General features: G+C 41.8%; 1 protein-coding gene across 1 annotated transcript; it reads right to left on the reverse strand.

The window, feature by feature from the left end:
* Positions 1–1,249: 1,249 nt before the first annotated feature.
* Positions 1,250–21,263, reverse strand: LOC121905339 (lysyl oxidase homolog 4-like). Its single transcript, XM_042423532.1, has 14 exons — positions 20,970–21,263; positions 20,253–20,869; positions 19,312–19,523; positions 13,241–13,279; positions 12,908–13,115; positions 11,483–11,663; positions 9,852–10,006; positions 9,562–9,729; positions 8,905–9,067; positions 8,575–8,818; positions 7,488–7,603; positions 6,938–7,074; positions 2,340–2,451; positions 1,250–2,229 (listed from the first exon to the last, which is right to left on the reverse strand). Exons 1-14 carry the CDS (start codon positions 21,235–21,237, stop codon positions 2,159–2,161), a joined length of 2,691 nt encoding a protein of 896 aa, XP_042279466.1. The 5' UTR covers positions 21,238–21,263; the 3' UTR covers positions 1,250–2,158.
* Between the last annotated feature and the right edge of the window lie 523 nt (positions 21,264–21,786).

The raw sequence follows: 21,786 nt of genomic DNA on the forward strand, positions 1-21,786 counted from the left end.
GGTTTCTCATACCATTGCTATGCTGACTATACCCAGCTCTTCCTGACCACACAGACCACACATTCTCAGCCCAGATCTCATCATACCTTGCCGATATATCAGCGTGGATGAAAGAACGCCATCTTCAACTCAACCTCTCTAAGACTGAGCTCCTTGTCAACCCAGCCAGTCCCTAAATACAACAGATCAGTATCCAGCTCGAATCAGCCCAACTCATGCCCACAAAGTCTGCCTGAAACTTGAGTGTCATGATCGATGATCAACTAACCTTTAAGGTTCACATGGTCTCGATTGCTTGATCATATCGATTTGCCCTCTACAACATCAGGAAGATCAGACCCTACCTGTCTGAGCATGCACCGTAACTCCTGGTTCAGGCTCTCATAATATAACGCATTGTCTACTCCAACTTCTCACTGACAGGCCTCCTTGCATGTACTCGCATATGACTGTAACCTCTGCAGATGATCCAGAACGCAGTGGCATATCTGGTCTTCAACCAGCCCCAAACGCATGTCACCCCGCTGTTCATATCACTCCACTGGCTCCCAGTTGCTGTCCACATCAAATTCAAAACCCTGACACTCACTTACAAAACAGCAACTAAAACAGCTCCTGCCTATCTGAACTCCCTCATTCAAGTCTACGTTCCCTTCCGCTCACTACACTCTACTAATGAAAGGCACTTGGTACCACCACCACAACAGGTCGCTTACGAGACTCTTCTATAGTTCCTCAGTGGTGGAACAAGTTACCAAACTCTGTTTGATCCGCAGAGTCCCTCTCAACCTTTAAAAAAAAGACTAAAGACCCAGCTCTTTCACGAACAGGGGAAAAAAATCTGCTTCTATGCACTCTGTGTACTCTATGCATTGCCTCTGGGCATCTCCTGTTGGCACCTACGTCCTATCAGACTCAAACTTAGTTTTATGGCACTTACTCGTCTTGTTTTCACCTGACTAGATCCCTGCTTGTGTTGTATCAGCTCTCAGATGTACGTCACTTTGGATAAAAGCATTTGCTAAATGAAACTGTAAATTGTAAATTTTCACTATATAGTCAGTTTAAAAAGGGAATCACTGTCTTTTAGTGAATCAGCATTCCTCAAATCTGCAGAAATTGTAATGTTAATCTTTATCTTTGTTTTACATTAGCAAGCTCTGCAGTAAAATAACCATGCCTCAAATAACCATACAGTTTGTCAATCTGATGTTTATTCTTTCACTACCATTAAGTACTGTTGAAGGTGCAATACCGTGGTACAACCAGATCTCATCTGATGTTACCGATGTTAAACAGGTAAAGGACAAACAAGTTAAAATATTTCTCATAATAAAATTAACAAATACAAAAAAACAGCCACACAGGGACAAGGTTCAACTTAAAAGTACATTAAAATTCTGTATAAATTAGAGACCTAAAGAACAATATTCCAGAGAGGTAATATAAAACTGTACATGACAATACATTTGCAATACATTACAATATTTATTCAAATACGGCAAAATAGCACCATGAAATTAAAAAAAAAATCAATTCTAATCCAAAACCATCATCCAAATCATCCAAAAACCACAAGGTTGAAACAGGAAATACTGCATTTGTAATGTGAACAGTGAAAGCAGAGGAAGCATACACAGAGCTCTGTAGACAGTCTGGTACCTGTGTTGATATTATATGGACAACAGCCTATTGAAGTATTGTACAAGTACTCATGTGCCTTCATGTCTTCACTTTCTTAACTATGGTTATGTCTTAATCAAGGGAATTCAATTAGATAAAAAAATGTAACATAAGTTTTTAATATTGTAAACAACGTTTTATCATGGTGAAATGAAGCTTGTGGTGGCCTACATTGGTCTTTTTCTACTTTTCTGTCTTTCCTTCTTTCTACATTCGTCTTTTTATCTCCTCGACTTTCTAACAGGAACAGTCACTTTGATGATGATCAGTCATGGGATACTAATTAGGCATTTTTCCATAAAGTTCCTCCCTCCTTCCCTCCCGAACCATCCCAGTTTCCCACCCTCCTCCCTCTGACCCTCATGTCTCTATTTACTGGCATGTTTTTTTGTCATTCAACCTCCTTCCCCTGATATGTTGAGGTGTGGTGAGGAGTTGTACAGTTTTTTGTCCTTATATCTGGGTGTTCCTTAATTCACAGGAAGTTGTTGGAGATCTGACGTTGGTGGTCAAACAAGTCCTCGATCTCAGGGCTGTAAGCGTCACCTGATGAAAACAAACAAAGAAGAGAAAATGGAATACACAGCAGCAAATAGGGAGAGTATTGAGGTGTAGAGATGGGATTTATGTGCACTAAAAAAGCTTTCACACTCTACCTGCATGGCATCCAAACATGTAAACCCGTGCTCCATCATACTTGCACCGACAGCGCATCACGTTGTTCTGGAAATCAGACTCAGCCATGTCCAAGGTAGGGTTGACCTCCACCTGTAAAAGAAGAGAGACTACAGTTACGATGCTGCAAGATTCAAGTGAATCATACCCCTCGCCATAACTGATCAGACAGGATTTATTAACTTATTGATTCCCATTTCCACTGCAAGTCTCGTGCAGACAAAGGTACCACTAGTCCCCACAGCCCTTCGCCCTGGCAATTGGACCACTAGTGCAAGCAGTTAGAGCATCCCAGCTTTTCTCTACTGTTGTAATAGGAGTAATTGCCCTGTATGCAGATGATATTTTACTATATATTTAACTTTGGATATAAAATAATTAGTTAAAATCCACACTCATGCCCTTCTGTACTTCAGTCAAAAGTATTCCCTATCTATCTGAAACGACAATCAATGATTCCTTTACCCATCTGGGAATACAGATTTACCCCACCATGTTGAAAACCATTAAAGACAATACTGCATATACCAACTCTAGTATCAATAGGTATCTTGGCAGGGTCTGTAAAGATGAATCTTTAACACAGTTCAATTTTCTGTTTTTTCTTACTGAATTAATTTAGATTGGGAAATTTTTGATCTAAGTTAAACATTCCTTCAAATAACTAAGCTCAACAACAGATTAAGAACAATGTTGTTCACAGAACCTATTTTACACCATACAGATGCATGTTTTGGGAGTGTATTTTGGGGAAGTTGTCAATTCCACTTTGAAGGATTTAATACACTTTGACTATGTTAAATTTGAAGTTACAGTAAGCAGCCAGCTAGCTAGCATAGTTTAGCATACATGAAATAGGTGGAAATGGCTAACTTGGTTCTGTTCAAAGGTTAAAAAAATCTGCCTGCCAGCACCTCTAAAGCACATGTTTGTTTAATCTGTACAAAATACAAATTGTAAAAATTATTATGTGCAGGACTATTTCTTGTCCAGGAGCAGTGATTCCTGGAGTCTCCACTGGTTTCTTGACAAAGTACCTTTCTGAAGTTTTGATTAAGGAAAGGAGTGTCCCTTAATAAAGTAGGGGAACAAGTGAGAAAGTAACACTTTACTTCAGACAGTTAGGAAACAACTGGCTGTCAACGGGGCTCCCTTAGAAGCCACAGGATTATTGTTCTCTCTTTTTCTATATGGCTCATGATGTATAAATTGGGGGTTCAGGCGTTACATGACATCACTTTCCACTGTTATCTGTACAGGAAAAAAAGGCCCAGAGATGCAGATGACAGTTTTGGTTTTGGATTTAAATTGCAGCCTATCATTAGGCTGTAGCCATGGTTGGTTGCTATGGTTTGTTGTTTTCCACCCTGTCTGTCTGCCTGCCATATATATAAGAAAAGCGCACAAATGAATTTTCCTGATGCACACATCAAACAGATAACCTGACCACACATTCAATAAAGCGACCCAGTTTCATTTTTTTACATACAGTATAATTTTTGTGGTTCCAATTATATTTATACAGAGCACTATTTAAGATTTAAAATATTCATAATTGTGATTCTTTTTCATTATATTTTCAGCCAAATTTGGTGTCAAGCACTTCATATGTTTTTAATATCGCATGTTGAGAGCGGCCAATGATTTCAGCACATATTTTATAGTCCCAGTGTAAAACATTATATTAACTTGGTGGCAGTTGATGCCTTTTTAAAAGCTCTTGTAATAATGTGAAACAAAAGGCCAACAGCCTGTTTTACAGAACAATGAAGGTCGTCACTGTCATGTAAAAGACTGTGAGGTTGCACAGCTGATTTTTAAATGACAGAGCAATCAGGAGCAATCAAGCTGATGTGAACGTGACTCATCGGCTTTAATGTATGATCCTAAAAATGGCTGCCACCCTGTCATTCTTAGTAAAGACCCAAAGAAACACCCAGCTGCATGAAAGATCTGCATTCTCCCCCAATCTCTCACTTCTAACACAAATTTATGAGCAGCTCAACTACTGTTGAACCACAATCCTGGCCACAAAGTGCTGCTGTGTCACGTAGTCGTGGCAACAGTGTATCTCTGCTTTATGACATGTATGTGGTTTGATCTCTCGAGACGTAACTCGTCACATTTGTACAGGCTCATACAGTGCAGGAGGACCACTCCTGCATGTAGTTTACATACAGTCCACACATGCAAGCCAGACTTAAACATCTTTATTTTACATAAACACAGTGAAAATAATTAGAAACTGTAAACATCATCACTTTACTGAAACTGAGCTATCAAGGAAAAAATAGAACAAATGACAGAGGGAGGACAGATGAGTAGGTCACCACAGCAGATTGGATGTCAGGATGCAGACAAGACACGTGCAGTCGAACCAACGAGCTCAGCTTTTAAACATAAAACTCACTCTGTATGTAAAGTGCTGACAGAGCCTTTCCACTGTCAATAAGCCTGTACTTTCTGCAAATAAGCCCATACTTTCTAAGGACCACAACTAACTACAGTATCGAGCTTCCAGGTTCTAAATGTGAAGAGTTTGCTGGCCACTTCAGGGAGAAAATAATCCACATTAGACCTGGTATCTGCCAGCAGAACAAGCACACTGCACTTTTACCTACAGTATATCCTCTACAGAGTGATGTCAAGGGGCCGGTCCTATAACAGAATGTCTGTCACTAACTGAGTGATGAAGTTACAGCATTGGTTGGCTGAAGGCGGCCGAAGGCCACTGAAGCAAACCAGAATGCATTTTGCACCACCCAACAGCAATGGCAGAGATTAAGCTGTTGTAATTTTCGCTGTAGGATTGTTAATATGTCACTTTATTATGTTTTAATATTTTTTCTCCCTTTCTACACCCAAAATCTGGTGTAATGTATTTTAAGTATCTTTAAAGTTATTCTTATGTGTACATAACCTTGAGTTACAGCTACTGTATGAGAAGTGCAATACAAATAAATAAACTTACATAAAAAAACATCTTGAAAATGAATGCTGTCCATGTCTGATGGTAACCAGGCGAAGTACAAATTAAAAGCCCTCTAGCATTTCATACATGGCCCAGCCTTATACTAGGTTTTGACCTAGTCTTGTTAAAACTATTTTTATTTCTGTATCTGAAGACATCCTTGCCATAGTAAATCACTGACTACAGCTGGATATTTTAACACCCAGCAATTTTAGACCCATTTCAAATCTCGTATTTTTAAGCTTAATTTTAAAGAAACTAGTTTTTAATCAGTTAAGTACCTTTTTAAACTCAAACACTAAATTAAAAATGTTTCAATCAGGTTTTAGGAGACATCACAGCACAGAGACAGCCCTGCTAAAAGTAGTGAATCATATCAGAACAAATCTTGACAGCAACAAGCCTTCAGTTCTGGTGCTACTTGACCTGAGTGCTGCCTTTGACACTGTGGACCACCAGATTCTTTTAGATAGGTTAAGTGAGCATGTTGTCCTGTCTGGAATTGTTTTTAACTGGTTTACCTCATATCTTTGCGGAAGAAAATGTTTTGTACGCATAGATGACCACTCTTCCAAACACTATGAGGTTACCTGTGCAGTACCACAAGGATTAATTTTAGGACCGTTACTTTTTAATCTGTACACGCTACCCCACAGTAGTATCACCAGGAGGCACAGCATCTCCTTCCACTGCTATGATGATGACACTCAGCTCTATGTGGCTGCGTCTCCTGATGACACTGGCTGATTAACTCACTTTTTAACTTTATTTTAGATATAAAATATCAAAGGCTCAGAGAGAGAAACTCCAAACTGCCTCTCAGAAATGCTTTTATGCTGGTTTATGAACCAGGAAAGCCTCTCAGATCCTCTGGTTCTTCTCTTTTAGCTGTTCCCCAAAGCGGAACAAAAACATTTATTGATGCTGCTTTCAGCCGTTACACTCCAAGCCACTGGAACAGCCTCCAGAGGATCTGAGAGGAGCTGAAAATATTAATATTTTTAAACATAAACTAAAATCCATTGTTTAGTCTGGCTTTTATCATGACTATTTATTTTATTCTATTGTAATTTTTTTTAACATTTTACTGTTTTACTATAATCTATTTATTTTTTATTCAATTATTAGTATTAGTATTATTTTTTTTGCTTTTTAGTTGTTTTGGTGTACATGAGTCTCTAAATCCATTTTTAACATTCAACGTTTTGTCAGTCGCTTGTAAAACACTTTGAATTGCATTTGTTTGACAGGTGCTATATAAATAAAGTTTGATTGATTGATAATAGCAGGTCTGCTTTCTGTATAAATACAGACTAAATTCACTTTCCTTAAATACGCACACACCCTAAAACTACGTACATTTGTACACCTGAATGGCAGTAAACACAGCCAAGAGCCACTTAGCTGAAATTACAGTCTTTTATCACAGCTTTTATCTCGTGTGCCTTTAGATGTGCTTGCTCTGTTCTTTTCTTTTTCTTCACTTTTGTACGTGACTGTAAGCTACAGAGATCATTGGTGCAATATCGTCATGAATGCTGTATAAAAGAATAAGGTGACAGTTCACTTTGGGAGATGTTTTTTTCCATAATAAAGAAATCTCCTGACCTGGAAGACGTATTCACCAGGTCGTATGTCTGTGATGTCAATCCACTGGCAGTCAATGTCGTGGCGGTAGGTGTCCCAGCAGCCAACTGAGATACCCTGCTGTCCCATGTTATAGCAGGCATACCGCTTATGGATACCTGGGAGACAAAACAGAATAAGGAGAGTTAAAAAGAGAAAGCTATGATGTGTAAATTTTCTTTCCTGTCAGTCGCTGTGGATTTGAATTTGGCTCTTGTACTAAACAGGCTGAAATTATAACGAAATGATTTCAAAAACAGATCTTTTTTTAGTGACTTTCAAATGAATAGAGAGGATCTAAGCTGTTTTAAACTGTCTGTGCTTTGTGAAGCCAAGATCAATTTAGGCTTGGCCTCTGAGTCTGTCGCTGCCTTTGAATGCTCATTATGGGATTTCAGCTTTTCACTTCTATGTATTCCTGATTGTTGTCCTCTTGTTTGTCACAATGTTGCCTCTCGTCTCCAGATCCCCCCCCCCCCCCCCCCCCCCCCCAAAGTAGATTTATGTGTCATTAATCTGAATTCCATCTCACCATCAGGGCAGTAGGTATCTTCCAGACAGAAGCTGGCTTTGTGACCTTCAGCCACCTTGGTCCCGTTGAGGGTCAGCAGATCGTAGTGGGTGAACACCTCAATGCTGTGGTAGTGCCTGAGAGTTGGATCGGGATAGCATAATTAATTCATGAAGAAAGTGAAGAAAAATGGCAAAAAGTTATAGAAAGAAACTAAGCGATCTCCACTGAATTTGTTGCTGTTTTTTTTTTTGTTGTTCCTGCTGGTAAAAAAACCCTGACATTTATTTTAAATATAGCGATCATAAATCCTGTTACGTTGTTGAGAAAGACAGCAATTGTAAAAACACAGGTGGGCAGATGGATATCAATCTAGTGCTGCTCTTTCTCTCATTACACAACCGTTCCCAGGACATTTTCTACCAAAACTGAGTCAGACCATGTTTTTGCTGGTTGGGGAGGTAGTGATTGGGTTGCGGCTGGGAGAGACACTGAACTGTGCCTTTCGTTTTGGGACACACAAAACCGCAACCGCTGAGATAAGAAGCCAAGCTGCTGTGAACCTCGTCATGGCTCTGAATGTAACAACTGGGTGACCAATGAGAAGGATGTTTATTGTAAACATCATTTTGCAGGGTAAAGGATTGTGTTTATTGCGTTAAATAACAGACTTTTATAAGTTGTGCGATATTTATAGTTCAGATCTCTGCATTGCGCTGCACCCAGTGATCCCGTTTTACTCGTCAAATCTTTAATTCCCATTCATCTTTTGCTGCAGACGTTTAATTCTTTGACCTCTGGTAGCAACTGTGTTTTTTTTTTTTTTTTTTTTTTTTTTTTTTTTTTAAATGTTGATTCTTATTTTTCTTGTACCACCTCATAATGATTCCCAGTCCTGTGCCATGGAGGAGGTTATGCAGGTTTTCTCTCCAACCAAGCAGCTAAAATCACCACATTGTTACCCCTATCCGGTCGAAGGCGTAAAATGAGCAGTTGTTGGTTAAAATGAAAACCCGAGAGCTCCTCTAAGTGACACAACTGGCTCATTGTCAACACTGCAGCCTTTAACTTCATCTACTCCCTCATTTCATCCTCCCTCCATCCTTACCTGTGACACTGGTGCCATGTCCAGCTTTCTCTGGAGGCCCGGGGTCGGAAATCAGCGCGGCCCATGTTCATGATACGTGAGGAGAAGCGCAGCAGGCGGCGGTGTCCGTAGGGCCAGTTCATCCTGGCGGCAGAGGAGGACAGACAGTTCTCCTCGTTGGCGCAGGTCAACAGGTGGAGGGGTCTGTCCTCCAGGTAGGCCGTTTCTTGGACGAGCTGAGCATCCAGTACAAGGTCGGGAGCAGCTGTTGAAGTAAATATGCAGAGTTTACTTCACAGTCGCTGCACAATAAATACAAACTTGTCTGTGTGTTTTATTTTTTTGGCTCACTCTCTACACAGGTGACTCCTGCGGCTCTGCCATCTCCTCCTCTGGGACAGTACACATTTGTGTTTCTGCGACACTGCTGGATAGACATCTCATTGCCAGTGCAGTGAGTTCCACTGAGAACCACATCTGAAGCATCTGAAGAACTAGGCCAGTACCAAGTTTCCTGCAGAGAGACACAAGGAGAGAATGTGCACACACAAAAACTTTAGAGCTCATTTTTGTGTCGTTGTGTTAAATACGTCTGGAGAGAAAGAAAGAAACTATATTTTTGTAACTATCAGTAGACATTATCACATTTTCCACTCTTTTTCATAATTTTAAAACGGCCTGTTAAATGTTCCCAGCAGCCCCCCCAAAACAGTCTCACACTGCCCTTTCCATGCACAGTTCTATTTTCAGTTTGTTTGCTCTGTGAATTTTTCCCGATCTTTCTTCGCCTCACTTTCCCACTTTTATTTTCAGTGTGCTGGAAGTGGACCTTTGAGAAGCCTGTAATTAGCCTACCTCAGGCCTCGGTAATAACACGGCAGCACAGACACACAAACAGCAGGACAGAGAGAGCGGCGGACATAGGAGCACACAGAACAAAAGCTTAAAGCCAAAAAAGGAGAGAAAAACAGCAAAGACTGAACATTTGTATTCTATTCTGTCGCTCACCTGGTGAGCTCTGGAGGCAAAGCCCAAGCCCAGCTGTCGACAGACCACCATGGCCTCGTTGATGCCCCAGTTCTCGCTGCAGACGGAGCCCCAGCGCTTCACTCCTCTGACCTCCATCAGCACCTCCACACGGCCCTCGGCTGGCTCTCTGCCTCCTGCCAGACGCACCTGGAATTGGATCGAGGGCCAAGACTGTTTTCTTGCGTATCCATGAACACTACCATATATCAGTGCCTATATGTGAATAGGTGGATATGTTTTTGAGTTTTGTGTGTGTGTGTGTTTCTCACCGTGGCTTGCAAGCCGGTGTTGGGGACATTGCAGCGGACTGCTACATCCTGGCTGTGTTTGCAGGTGTAAAGCGGCACCGGCCTGAAGTGACACTCTGTAAGCGACTTCTCTCTGCCTGTGCACTGCACACTGTTCATGTGGATGGGGCCAGTACCTACATAAGAGGGTGTGGAACGACAGTTGATTGATTCACATGTCTTCTAACCATAGGCCACATGCAAAAAGACACACTCACGCACACACACACACATACACACACAGTACATTAAAGTCTCCAAAACCTGATGGCTCTGCAGCCACAAATGTCCACAGAGAGGGATTAAAAGCCCAGACATGATCGGGACCTCTGATGTGGCTCTGAAACTGAGTTTAGCCAGAGAGCTTTCTATCCAAATTACTGTACACTCCACCAGGGCCACGCTTTATAACCCAAAATAGATACCAAAACGCCAAAATGGAGGAAAATCTTTGAACACATCTATGTTTGCGTAGGTGTGTGAGGCCTAGACTGAAGTCCTATAAAGCCTATAATTTGGGCTTAAATAGCTAAAGATGTCATCAAGTCTAGATTCAAGTCGCTCTTCTCTGACTGCGCTACCCATGAGCTTTCAAATGGCTCCTGCAAGGCACAGGTCTGTCTCTTATTTGTTCTTACAACACTGGTAAACTGGCCTGAAATTTGACATTAAAAGCCACAATGCTCCATCCTGACATTTAATCGTGTTCATTATTTAGACATAGCACCACTATAGCACCTACTTTAATAGAGCCCTAAAAGTAACACTCAAATGTTTTTCCATGAATTACTTCATTAAGTCAAGCAGAGAGGAGGAAATACACCCACCATTATAGGACATGCAATGTGCTTATTTGGGCAGAAAGATAATGGCAGGAAATTAACGTGATTACAGAGCTACTGCAGAGGTATGGCACGAATAAAAAGTGAGTGTGTGAAAGCAGGGTCTATTTCCGAGGAAAATGTTTAAATTTGTTTTTGTTAGACACTTTCATGGCTATATTTTCCTGCCCACAAAAAACGCAGCGCCAAAATAATCACAATCTTTCTGAATGTTTGGTCCTGCTCAGCACTGATTGCTTGACATCCTGGTTTCAAAGCTTTGCTAGCTGTTCACATATAACAGGTTTATTTTGACAACAACACAAGGCATTGTTTTGGCCGCTGGAACCTCCTAGTATAGTTTACACTTGTATAATTGGTCATGAGTCGAATTCCTCAACAATCAGCTTCTGGGACAGGAGGAGACATTTTCACAGGGTTTATTTGTCTGCTTGGGTCCAAAGTTCTCAGAGTACTGCATCGCTCCGTTTAGAAATACATATTTAGTGAGAAGTGTTTAGTCTCAAGGATCGTTGAGTTGGACTGATCACGCTCAGGGGTGCGTGGTGAACTTAGGCACCGAATCAAAGTCAGTACTGTTCAGATCATCACCGGTTATCACAGTAGCCAGGGGTCTTTGTGATACTCAACATCAAACATCTCACACGATAACTTCCTTAGTGATGGTGAGTAATGCAGAACGCATCACTGGAAAGCATCACATAGACTTCAAAGTGCAGCGTGACCTTATGTACACTATTTGTGTAGCTAAGTTTATGTATTCTGTCTCACCCTGTCCCAATTGAGCCTTGGTGAGGGCTTCTTTGGCCGTCCCGAAGCCCAGCTCTCTGCAGACCACGCTGGCTGCAGGCATGTCCCACAGGTGGTCACACACGGTGCCCCACTTCCCCTCCTTCAGCACCTCGACACGGCCCTCTCCGAGACGGGGCCCCGCCTTCAGACGCACGACAGACTGCAAGGAAAAGGAGAGGTGAAAAATGGAACTTTTAAAGCCTGTTAAGATGCTACAATTTCAGATTGTTAAACTGCCTAAACAACTAAATTTCAGCCTCATACTTTATTTTATTTCATTCATAATTGTTTTATCATCATTTTTTTAATGTGAATTTTTTTCATGTGACATGTTTGTACGCTTGTATTGGTAAATTTTTATCCTTATGGAAAGCTCAATTCTTTCAGCTAAACTGAAGACAAAAGAATATTTTCTTGACAGTGTGGAACAGCCTGAGAAAATTAAAATAGCTAAATTATTCTGTTAAATGACCCCCCGGGAAAGACCATGGATGTATTTTAGGAACAAGCGCCTGGTACATAAGCCAAAAAAGTTTCTTGCTTCCAGGTTTTTGTCCGTGTTGTGCAGGCTAACTGAATATGCACAGAAGTGTTTCTCCCACTTGGCCCATAGACTTTACATTATGATGAAGTTACAAACTTTAAAATCGCTTTTCTGGTCTCTAGGAAAGTTCTACAAATATAAGACCTTCATGGATTAAAAATTCCTAATACAAAGAGTAATAATTTACCTTATTTGCAGTTTGAGGTGTCCTGTCAACAGTTTTATAGACGTCTCTTTTATAATGGTGCTCTATGGGGAAAATACTTTTGGACCGCAGGGTTTTGCTGCAGTACTGCTAGTGGCCACTAGGACAAATTGGCAGCGAGGGTGACTGGTGGCGCTGTATCCAGCTCCCTAAATACATCCATGGGACAGACTGTTAATCTAATGTTGCTGTTTGTTTGCATATATTGTAATTCTGCTACTTTGAAGGAATAGTTTGACATTTTGGAAAATATGCTTATTCACCTTGTCAAGAGTTAAATGAGAAGATTGACACTACGCTCATACTTATTAGCTACATATGAAGCAAGAGCCAACAGGCAACCACAACTTGTCTCATTAACCTTTCTGCTTGTGTCCAGATTTTAAAAAAAACAAACACACAATAGGTTAATTAGTGAGCTTTAGAGGTGCTGGTTGGCAGATTTTTTTAACCTTTGGACACAGCCAGGTTAGCTGTTTCTCCCTGTTATCAGTCTTTATGCTAAGCTAAACTAGCCCACTGGGTCAGTTGTATTCATCTTCTCATCTAATTCTAAGTAAGCAAATAAGAATATGTCCCAAAATGTCAAACTATTCCTTTAATTATAACTCTTCGTTTACAATCTATATTTTTTGGCTTCCACCTCCACACTGACCGGCTGGGCGGGTGGTGCAGGTGCTCTGCCAAAGCGTGCGAACTGGGATCCGGGAACACAGCGAACAACAGCGTGCATGCCCCCCCGGCATGGGACATCATTCCTGGGGAGGGACAGCTGGGCCTGGCACTGCGACAAAGAGGGTTCCACACCCTGACACTGCACCTTCTCCACCCAGTAGGCCTTTTTACTGATCTGTGTCCTCAGCCTGGGTGGGGAAAGAAGTAGAAAGATAGATGATAGATGAATAGAGAGATTTGTGATTTGCTATATACATGACCATTTTATACACACGATACAAAGAGTGCTTCAAAGAGTGGATGTTGATTTTACCTGGAGGATGGATCCGCTAACTTAGAGTCCCACTGTTTCCTGAAAGACAAATAACACAATAATTGGATTTTTGTAGCCATGCCAGCAACATAACTCTATGGATGGCAATGATGGTCTGTCAGTCGGTCCAACACTTTTGAATTATTGAATGGATATTGAACAGACATTAATGCTTCCCAGAGGATGAATCCTACTGTCTATGGTGATCCCCTGACTTTTCCTATAGTGCCACCATGAGGTTATTGTTCATGGTTAGAGTGAAATGTCTCGACAACTATTAGATGGATTGCCACAAAATTTGATGCGGCAAAACTAACAAATTTCCTGCCAACCTTAGGTGTACCTTGTGCTTAGTAAATGTTAGCATGCTAACAGGCTAAACTAAGATGGTGAATGTTAGGCCTTAACATGGCTGTAGACTCCTGACAACTGTTCAGCTTTACATCCAGTAGGCAAAACAACCAGCTGTCTCGCAGTCTGTGCTCCTCCCTTCTGCCTACTCTCCTCTTTTCTTCTCAATCATCCTTGCCTCTCCTCTATGACATCTCCTCCATCCTGTCTATCAAACCTTAAATAAGCAGACTGGAATCTGTAAATATGAAGGAGACACAACATGAAGGAGATAAACATAGCCCTCATGGACGAGACAGGGTATGAGAGATTTACAATAACGGATCACATAACTCCCTCTTTCTTTCCCTCCTCTCAAACCTCCACATTCTTGTTATGTTTTTTTTTTTTTTTTTTTAGATCTTCCATTTCTACATTCATGGGTATTTCTGTTTCAGTGTTTGTCTATATGTCTACAGTGTATGTCTGGTTTGGGGCATCCGTGTGGAAAAAAAACTAAAAATATGAATAAGCCACTATACATTAATCCCTGTAAGAGGCCTTATTGAGGTCTGCCAACTCCAACAGGGTTTTCAAAACTGTCTAGTTTCATGGGTATTGCCTTAAACTAGAGTCAAATCCTAAAGGGAAACAGTGTGTAGCCTATACACATAATGAGGCTCCCTACGCCTGGGCACACACACACACACACACTATGCTAAAATTTAAAACAGCGAAGAAAAAAAAGGGAGTTCAATAAAAAGGATGATTCACAAACCAGGCAGAGTCTGGGAAGTATACTTCTGTGACACACACATTACAACTGACCACATGCATCAACCAGTGTAACCACAGACAGGTGCAGCGTGACTGACGCCTTGAACATGCCTGAATTAAATGAGTCAGAGGACTAAGTATAGACACAAGAAGAGTTTACCATACAACCAGATTTGTGATGCAATTAAACATTTTGCAGACTAAAAAGGGAGATGTTTCCTCTCCAGGAGAACCCCAGTATCCTAGCAATTCACAAATTGTTATGCACGTTCCCAACATTAGCTGAGAAATGTGTGTGGAGCTAGAAAAACAACTGTAGGGAACATGTGCACCACAATCAATCCAACAACAAGCCAGACACTCAAGGGAAAACTATATGTATCATTTCTGTCACAGTAAAAGGAAAGTTCCAACCTCAGATAAGCTGTTACATTGTGCTATTTTGTGATGTTTGTTGAAGTCAAAGAATGGAGAAAAGTAATTTAGACAAACAGTCTAACAACAGTCAGCTGGCCTCCTCTGGTGGATACATTTGTTCATCTTCCTCTTCTACAATGAACACATTCAAAGTGGTTTAATCTGCTGAGAAACACTCCGTCTTTGACTCTTCCTCTTTACATCTTGGAATCACATCAAATTGTGGAGTTTGAGAGGTAGAAGTAATGTATATTTAGTCACGTGCTTTTGGCTCCTCTTGACTGTTATGCTCTCCTGTGGTGAATTATCTGGCTTTTCAGCTGTTATATGCTCCGCTATTTTCACCAGTGTTTAGTGTTGAGCAGGTGGTTCTTTGTGGGTTTATCAGAGCTTTTTCACTGAAAACCGCTGCCTGCTACATCTGGAAATGAGCTTAATCAGAATAATGAGACTGAAAAAAAAGCCCCACAGAGCTGAAAGGAGCTGGTTTGTAATTCAATTCATTATTAATATAAAAATATTGATTAGTTTAGCTTTTAGTATAATTTTCAGCTTTAAATACTTCTTATTTAGTGAATCTTTCTACTGCACTACATTTTAGAGAAAAATATTGTACTTTTTACACTAGCTTGAGTAACTGGTTCCACTAGTTGCTACTAAATTTTACATGAGATAAAACATTGCAATTAGTATCTTTCTCTGTTTCTCTCTTGTATAGACAGAACAACTACAACTACATTAATCTTGAAATACAGATCTCTCTTTATGTTGATGAGGAGTGAATTTTTTGTAAATGGGTACTGTATGTATTACAGTGTGTGTTTGCATTCGTCTATCTGCTTGTGTGTCTGTCTGCACAGTTTAAAATATTTCATTACACAGTGGTAAATCAAAAAGAGAGAGACAGACTGTAAGAGGGGTGTTAGTTCATGGGGTGGAGGGGGGTGGAGGAGGCTGAGGAGGGTGAGAGGGGGGTGAGTGCTACCCATATAATTGCCTGCTCTGCTTGGCAGTGTCTACTGTGCGGTCGAGCAGTAGCATGTTGGTTCACACACACCAGACATGCAAATATGCACGTACATATCAACTTTCCCTGCCTTGCCTCTGTAAAAACAAAGCCCTTTAAATCCCCACGTGTCGTTACCCAACGTTAGGACTGCGTGTTGGGAAACAAGGAGCGAGTGATGTAAGACTGAAATCTCTGTGAACTGGGCAACTTTTATAAGCATTGCCTAACTTCACAGCAGAGATGGTTTTCAGACCAATTTCAGTGGTCTTACTGAGACTTGAAAGCACTGTAGATGATGCCACTTGTCAGGTTGAAACAAAGCACAGTCAACCGCAGCATCAAGCCTCAGGCTCAACAAACAGGTTCTGATGAATCCTTTTAACCAGGAGAAGAGTTCCTTACTCCTCAGGATCATCAGCTAGATGCCAGGTTTTTTTTTATGCAACCCTGACCACACAATACCATAAGCCACACTGGAGAGAGGAGCTGACTGTCAGGAAAGGAGACATAACCTGTCATTATACTGCATGAATGCAAAGCTGCCTGACTGGAACAATCGGCTCACTCAAGAGAGAGCAGGTTGCCACACTGACTCCACAACAGCCCTTAGACAGTCCCATCAACCTCCATGGAACGAAAACTCAAAGGGGTCATAATGATGTACTTTCCATGAAATGCGGCTTTTAGCATAATTGCCACAAAGACATAAAAAGTCTCTTAAAAAAGCTGTAACTGAGGAGGGGAGCAACAAGGAGCAGGGGGTGAAAATAAATAAATTAAGGGAACTAAAGAAGTTACTGTGAGCCTCAAAGAGTGTGTGGATTTGATGAAACAAGGGAGCTGGAAAATGGCTTTAGCACTTGCCTTTTGTAAGCACAGCAAAGTGGGGGAGTATTTAAAACATCTGTAAAAATGCGCTGAGCAACTTAACAGGCAGAGACAAAAGCAGTCACACCAAAAAAACAACCACATGGCCACAGGGGGAAGTGCTGACACAGCAAAGGGTGTGCAGCAGGTTCAGTTGAAAGAATATTCTGGATTAGAGGATCTCTCAGACCATAATTACAGCTGTTCAAGTGGACACAAACCCCAAAGAAGAGCAGGCATGGCCCACTGCCAGCACAGTTGGCAGTACCAGGAGGATGTGATGTGACTGTTATCATATGGTTAAACAGAAACAGCCAAGTAGGCTTCATCCTCTGGGAACCTTAAATATCTGTTCAACATTTTATGGCAATCCTTGTGTAGATATTTCAGTCTGGACCAAAGTGGTGGACTATCCCACCAACCGACAATGCCCCAGCTAAAAATGGTTATTGTAACCGGATAAAATACGTCACAATTTTAACCTCACACAAATATCTGCCCTAGAATACATGAACACCAGTGGCACTAGATGCCAAAGATCCACCTAATGCGTTTTTTTCAACCCCCCCCCCAGCTGTTTACTGTTGGACAAAAATGGCTGCTCCATTCATCTCCCACGTAGCTGGGTGGAGGTTGACAAAAAACAAACATACTCTAGCCCAGTCCAGTCTTTCAACAAGCTGCTGGTTGGGTTCTTGGCTCTAGGTGTTTTTCAGTGTTGTTGTCTACAGTAGCTTTAGATTTAGAAAGTTGGTATGATGGACAACTAGAGTCTTGTCTTGATAATGTCTTTGCTCCATTTGTGACTTGAAGGAAGCACCACTATGAGCAAGACTTATTTGTTGCTAGGGCTGTGGCGGCAGTGGTATACAGGGAGGCTGAGGAGAAACAGCCTGTATCCTAATGCCAGGCAGACCAGAGCAAGACACAAGGCGTAATTTTTGGCGACATGGAGAGACAGATGGTGCAGGGCAGGCCAGCGGTCAGTACAGTCGTCCTGTTAGCCAAGCCATAAAAAGACCTCTGTGGGCAGACAGACTGACACACAGAGGGCTGTGTTTGCGTGCGCACAGGCATGTGTTTGCGTGTTTATTTGTGTGTGCACATGGATTTTGGACATCGTCGATGTAAGGCTTGTAGGGATGTATTAGTGTGTATGTGTGTGAATGAGGTACTGGGGTTTTAATGGTATGTGTGTAAGGGCTTTGAAGGTTTGTGTTGGTGCTTCTGGGGGTATTTATGGCTGCAGTTAAACAGATAAGTTATTAGTTGAGCAAATTATGTGTCTTTATTTCTGGGGTTTTCTGTCTATATGTTATACTAAATATGTATCTTTGACTGGACTACCTAGAAAATGTTAGCACATTGTAATTTTAACAGAAGAAGGTTCAGAAGAAAACACTGTGATTATGTTGCTGGGATTCAACAACTATACAGCTCACATGAAGCTGTTGTTGAATGCTGATGAACAAATCATCATTTTCTCTTTGTTCAGATAATGAAGTGTTCAAATTTTACTGTATAGTACAGTAAAAGAAACCCAGTTTGATTAAACCGGCAACAACTAATTTTGGTCATTTGGGGGCAGCTGAAACAAGTAATGAACACAACGCTGACATATTATTGCCTTTTAAGTTGATATGCCAAACTTGTTAGCATACACGTTTTGCAGGTGATACAGAGCAACTTCATCATTCATTTGGAGTTGTGTTTCTGTCCACTTGATGAATGTAAATCCAATATTCACTTTTAGTGCTGGTTTCGTCTCCAAGAACTCCTGCGAGAAGTAGCTAAATGCTACAATATGTTTACCAGCTAGTTGCTAACATTGCTTCTCTGCCATTTGGTGTAGGAGTATGATTGGGAGCATTTGACACCTTTCACATTTGATTAGTTGTTATTATAAAAAATATTTATTATATTCTTATGATATAATAAATATGGGCTTTAAAATATGGGCAGAAAACCCCAGGAGCAGCTTTTCAGAAAGACAGAAAAAAGGAAACCTGTTGAGTTACAGATGGAAGAGCAGAGGCTAGCTCGAAAAGAGCTCAATGCTTAATAATAGGATGATGCTGTGAATGTAAATTGTGATTTGACTCCTCATTGTTAAATTATTTTAACTAATGATTTTAACAGAGACATACACAGAAATCAAATTGTTTCAATGGTGAATCTATTTAAGTTCAATAGAGGTGAGTACTCAGTCATTCTTGCAGGCTACCGCATTAGAAAGTGCTGCTGCGCACAGTTTTCACTGGGAGTTTCTTAATTATATGAGATTAGAAACCATGTTTGGGAGGTTTCATGTGAAGACACACGCCATGATGATGATGATAATCTTGTAGTAATAACATACTCTCTAGGACTATTTTAAAGTTCTGTGTCGAGCCTCACTCAGCCAATGGGGCAGACAGACCTGGCCAGCAGCCGGGCTCGGCTGATGCCACAGTGGACATGCCAAATGTGGTTGTACTAATGACAGCAGTTGTGGTTAACCTCTACTATGGGGGGGATGGAACAGCAATCCAGGCATGGGGCCGCCTAATCCGCAAAGGGATGTGTCCACCACACTTTTCCATCCCTTTCATAACCATACACACACATACGCATCTGTGTGCACACTCACTCTTTTTCTGTCTCCCTCCTTCATCCACTCTCACATACTCACCTGTAGGCATTTTGGTCAAAGGCTTCTGCATCAGGGAATCCTAACATGCCACAGACGACACGGCTGCTGCTGAGGTCCCAGCCCTGGCTACACACATGACGCCACCTCCCAGCATGCTTCACTTCCAGCACTCCCTCTGTCACCAGACCGCCATGATTGCTGGAGAGCACAGGCCGAAGACGAGCCTCCTCTAAGTGAACCCTCGAAGATCCCTGTCCACCAGAAAACATGCAATTTTTAAAAAGATGATAAATAATTGAGTATGGCACTGCTTTATCCAAAAAAAAAAGGTTTTATGTCAGGGGATAGAAATGGATCTTTTTCACTTGCTTTGAAGGCTTTGCTCTAACCTCAACCCACATTGACTAAGCTTTTGTCATGCACACTAAAACAGGATTAATCTGAGTTAATAGACATGACTTCATTTCTGCTCAAACAACAGTTGTTTCACTTAATTAACTGCAAACAGCACGTAATCGAGAGAAGAATAACATGATGAGATGATATGCTATGTCTCTAATCATCATACCCTCTAATCATCCACATTACATAGGCAACAGGAAGAAAACTACCAGAACACAGAGTTTGTTTAATGTGTAGGGATATGTGTCATGCCGATAACAAAATAGTGAAGACAGTTTAAACTCTCCAAGTTGAAAAGAAAGCCAAACACAAGTGATAAATATCTTGCCATTTCCTTGCAAAGAACTGTGACTCTTCAGCTACTGGTGGTTGGTTCCTAAACTTCAGGCCCTGCTGGTGCTTAAGAACTGGATCTGGAGAAGGTCTGGTTTTAGGTTTGTCTCTAATTATACATGCCCACTGGCCTGTGGCTCCACAAATGACATTTATGTATGGGAGCCTGAATAAAGCTTGAGCAGTTTACTTCTTTGGTGTGTGCTAGAAGTTGTGTGTGTATCTATGCCCGTGTGTGTTTTTACCTGTGTGTAGTGTGCATCTGTCTCCATTCCCATGCCTGGATAAACAGGCTCTGGTTCAACATGGTTCCCACTGAACTGCTGCCTGTTCACCTGCCCCTGTGCCTCCTGTCTCATTGCTTGTGGACCGCTCCTTGCTGTCTCCTGTCTCTGCCTGTAGGTAGCGCCATTTGCCAGATGTGTAGGTAGCTGGTGCCCTTGAGGCAAGGCTGGGTTGACCTGCTGGTCTCCTCTGGGACGATTCCGTCGCAAAATCTGGATCTCGTGGCCATTCTCCTGTGGCGAGATGCTGCTGCGACGTGAAGAAGATGGGCCGCGATGAAGGGCGATTTCATGGCCTCTTGCAGATAAAGAGGTTTGGGATTGGGCTGCAGGTGGAGCTGGGGGTGACACAGACTGCGGTGGATGGTTTCTCTGTCTTGGTTGGTTTGGCTGGCGCCTGGAGGATGAAGGGGCCTCCTCCAAAGAGATAGAGGGGGAGCCAGGTCTCCTTTCTGGGCTGCAAATGACCCCCAGGTCCTCAGCGTGGGTGCAGTCATTGACTCCCCAACCATTGGAGCGACACTCTGCAATAGAGAGCTCTGTGCCCATGCAGCGCACATTGTCCAACCAGATCAGACCTAAGAGCAACAAAGGGTGGTAAGTCATTGAATCAAGAGAAATAAAAAAATCAGTGAGCACTTTAGGTGTTCAAAACAAAATGTTCTTGGCAGGACATACCTTGTCCCTGGCCAAACTTGGCACTGTGTGCCCACGTAAAGCTGCGTTGAAAGCCCAGCTGTCGGCAAATCACATTGGCCAGGTGCAGATCCACCTCGTCATCACACACTGTACCCCAAGCGCCATTGTAGAACACCTCCACACGTCCCTCGTTTGCATTGCGCCGTCCTACACCTGCGAGACGTACGAGCACCTCCTGGGCAGACAGCGGAGGGGTGTAGAGAAGAAGGAGGAGGAGGAGTGTGGACAGGGAGCTGAGGCACACCATCCTGGAGAGAAAAAAAGGAGAGTGAAGAAAAGCTGGTGCGAATGAAACAGAAGCAGTGTGAAGGTGTGTGAAGACGAGGGGAATATAACAGAAACCGGAGAATGTGAATGTAAAGCAGGAACCCCAACATAAAAATGCACATGGTACCACAAAAATCCCCCAAATCACGCAAAGCCATGAAACTCACATTCCTTCCTCTGACAAAACATATAATTAGAAACTGTTCTAACACTTATGGGACATTCCACAGTAAAACAAAAGAAAAATAGATCTTTTTATCTTTTATAATAATCAAAGTCATTTAAAGGACAGTCAGAGGCTTGAGCACAGCCCTCAGTCTGAACCAGTCAGGGCAAGGGGGTAATAACCAGTGCTAAATGTAGCCTCTACATCCAGCCAACGGAAACTTTGGCTTTCCGCAAACCCTCAAGCTTAGCTGCATGAATTTAGCCAACAGACACAAAAGCAAATAAACACTGTCATAAAAATCTTCTCACACATAAATAAAACATCGGGTCTGCTCCTGTGAGAGACATTTTGGTTAATGGG

The sequence above is a fragment of the Thunnus maccoyii genome, chromosome 2 (genome assembly GCF_910596095.1).
Source record: "Thunnus maccoyii chromosome 2, fThuMac1.1, whole genome shotgun sequence".
NCBI classification, from domain to species: Eukaryota; Metazoa; Chordata; class Actinopteri; order Scombriformes; family Scombridae; genus Thunnus; species Thunnus maccoyii.

Excerpts from the sequence above, each read along its gene's own strand:
- LOC121905339 (XM_042423532.1), bottom strand. The coding sequence starts at position 21,237 with ATGGTGTGCCTCAGCTCCCTGTCCACACTCCTCCTCCTCCTTCTTCTC. Across the intron at positions 2,452-6,937 it reads CTGGTGAATACGTCTTCCAG|GTGGAGGTCAACCCTACCTT; the intron begins GTCAGGAGATTT and ends CTTCTTTTACAG. Across the intron at positions 2,230-2,339 it reads CATGTTTGGATGCCATGCAG|GTGACGCTTACAGCCCTGAG; the intron begins GTAGAGTGTGAA and ends TGTTTTCATCAG.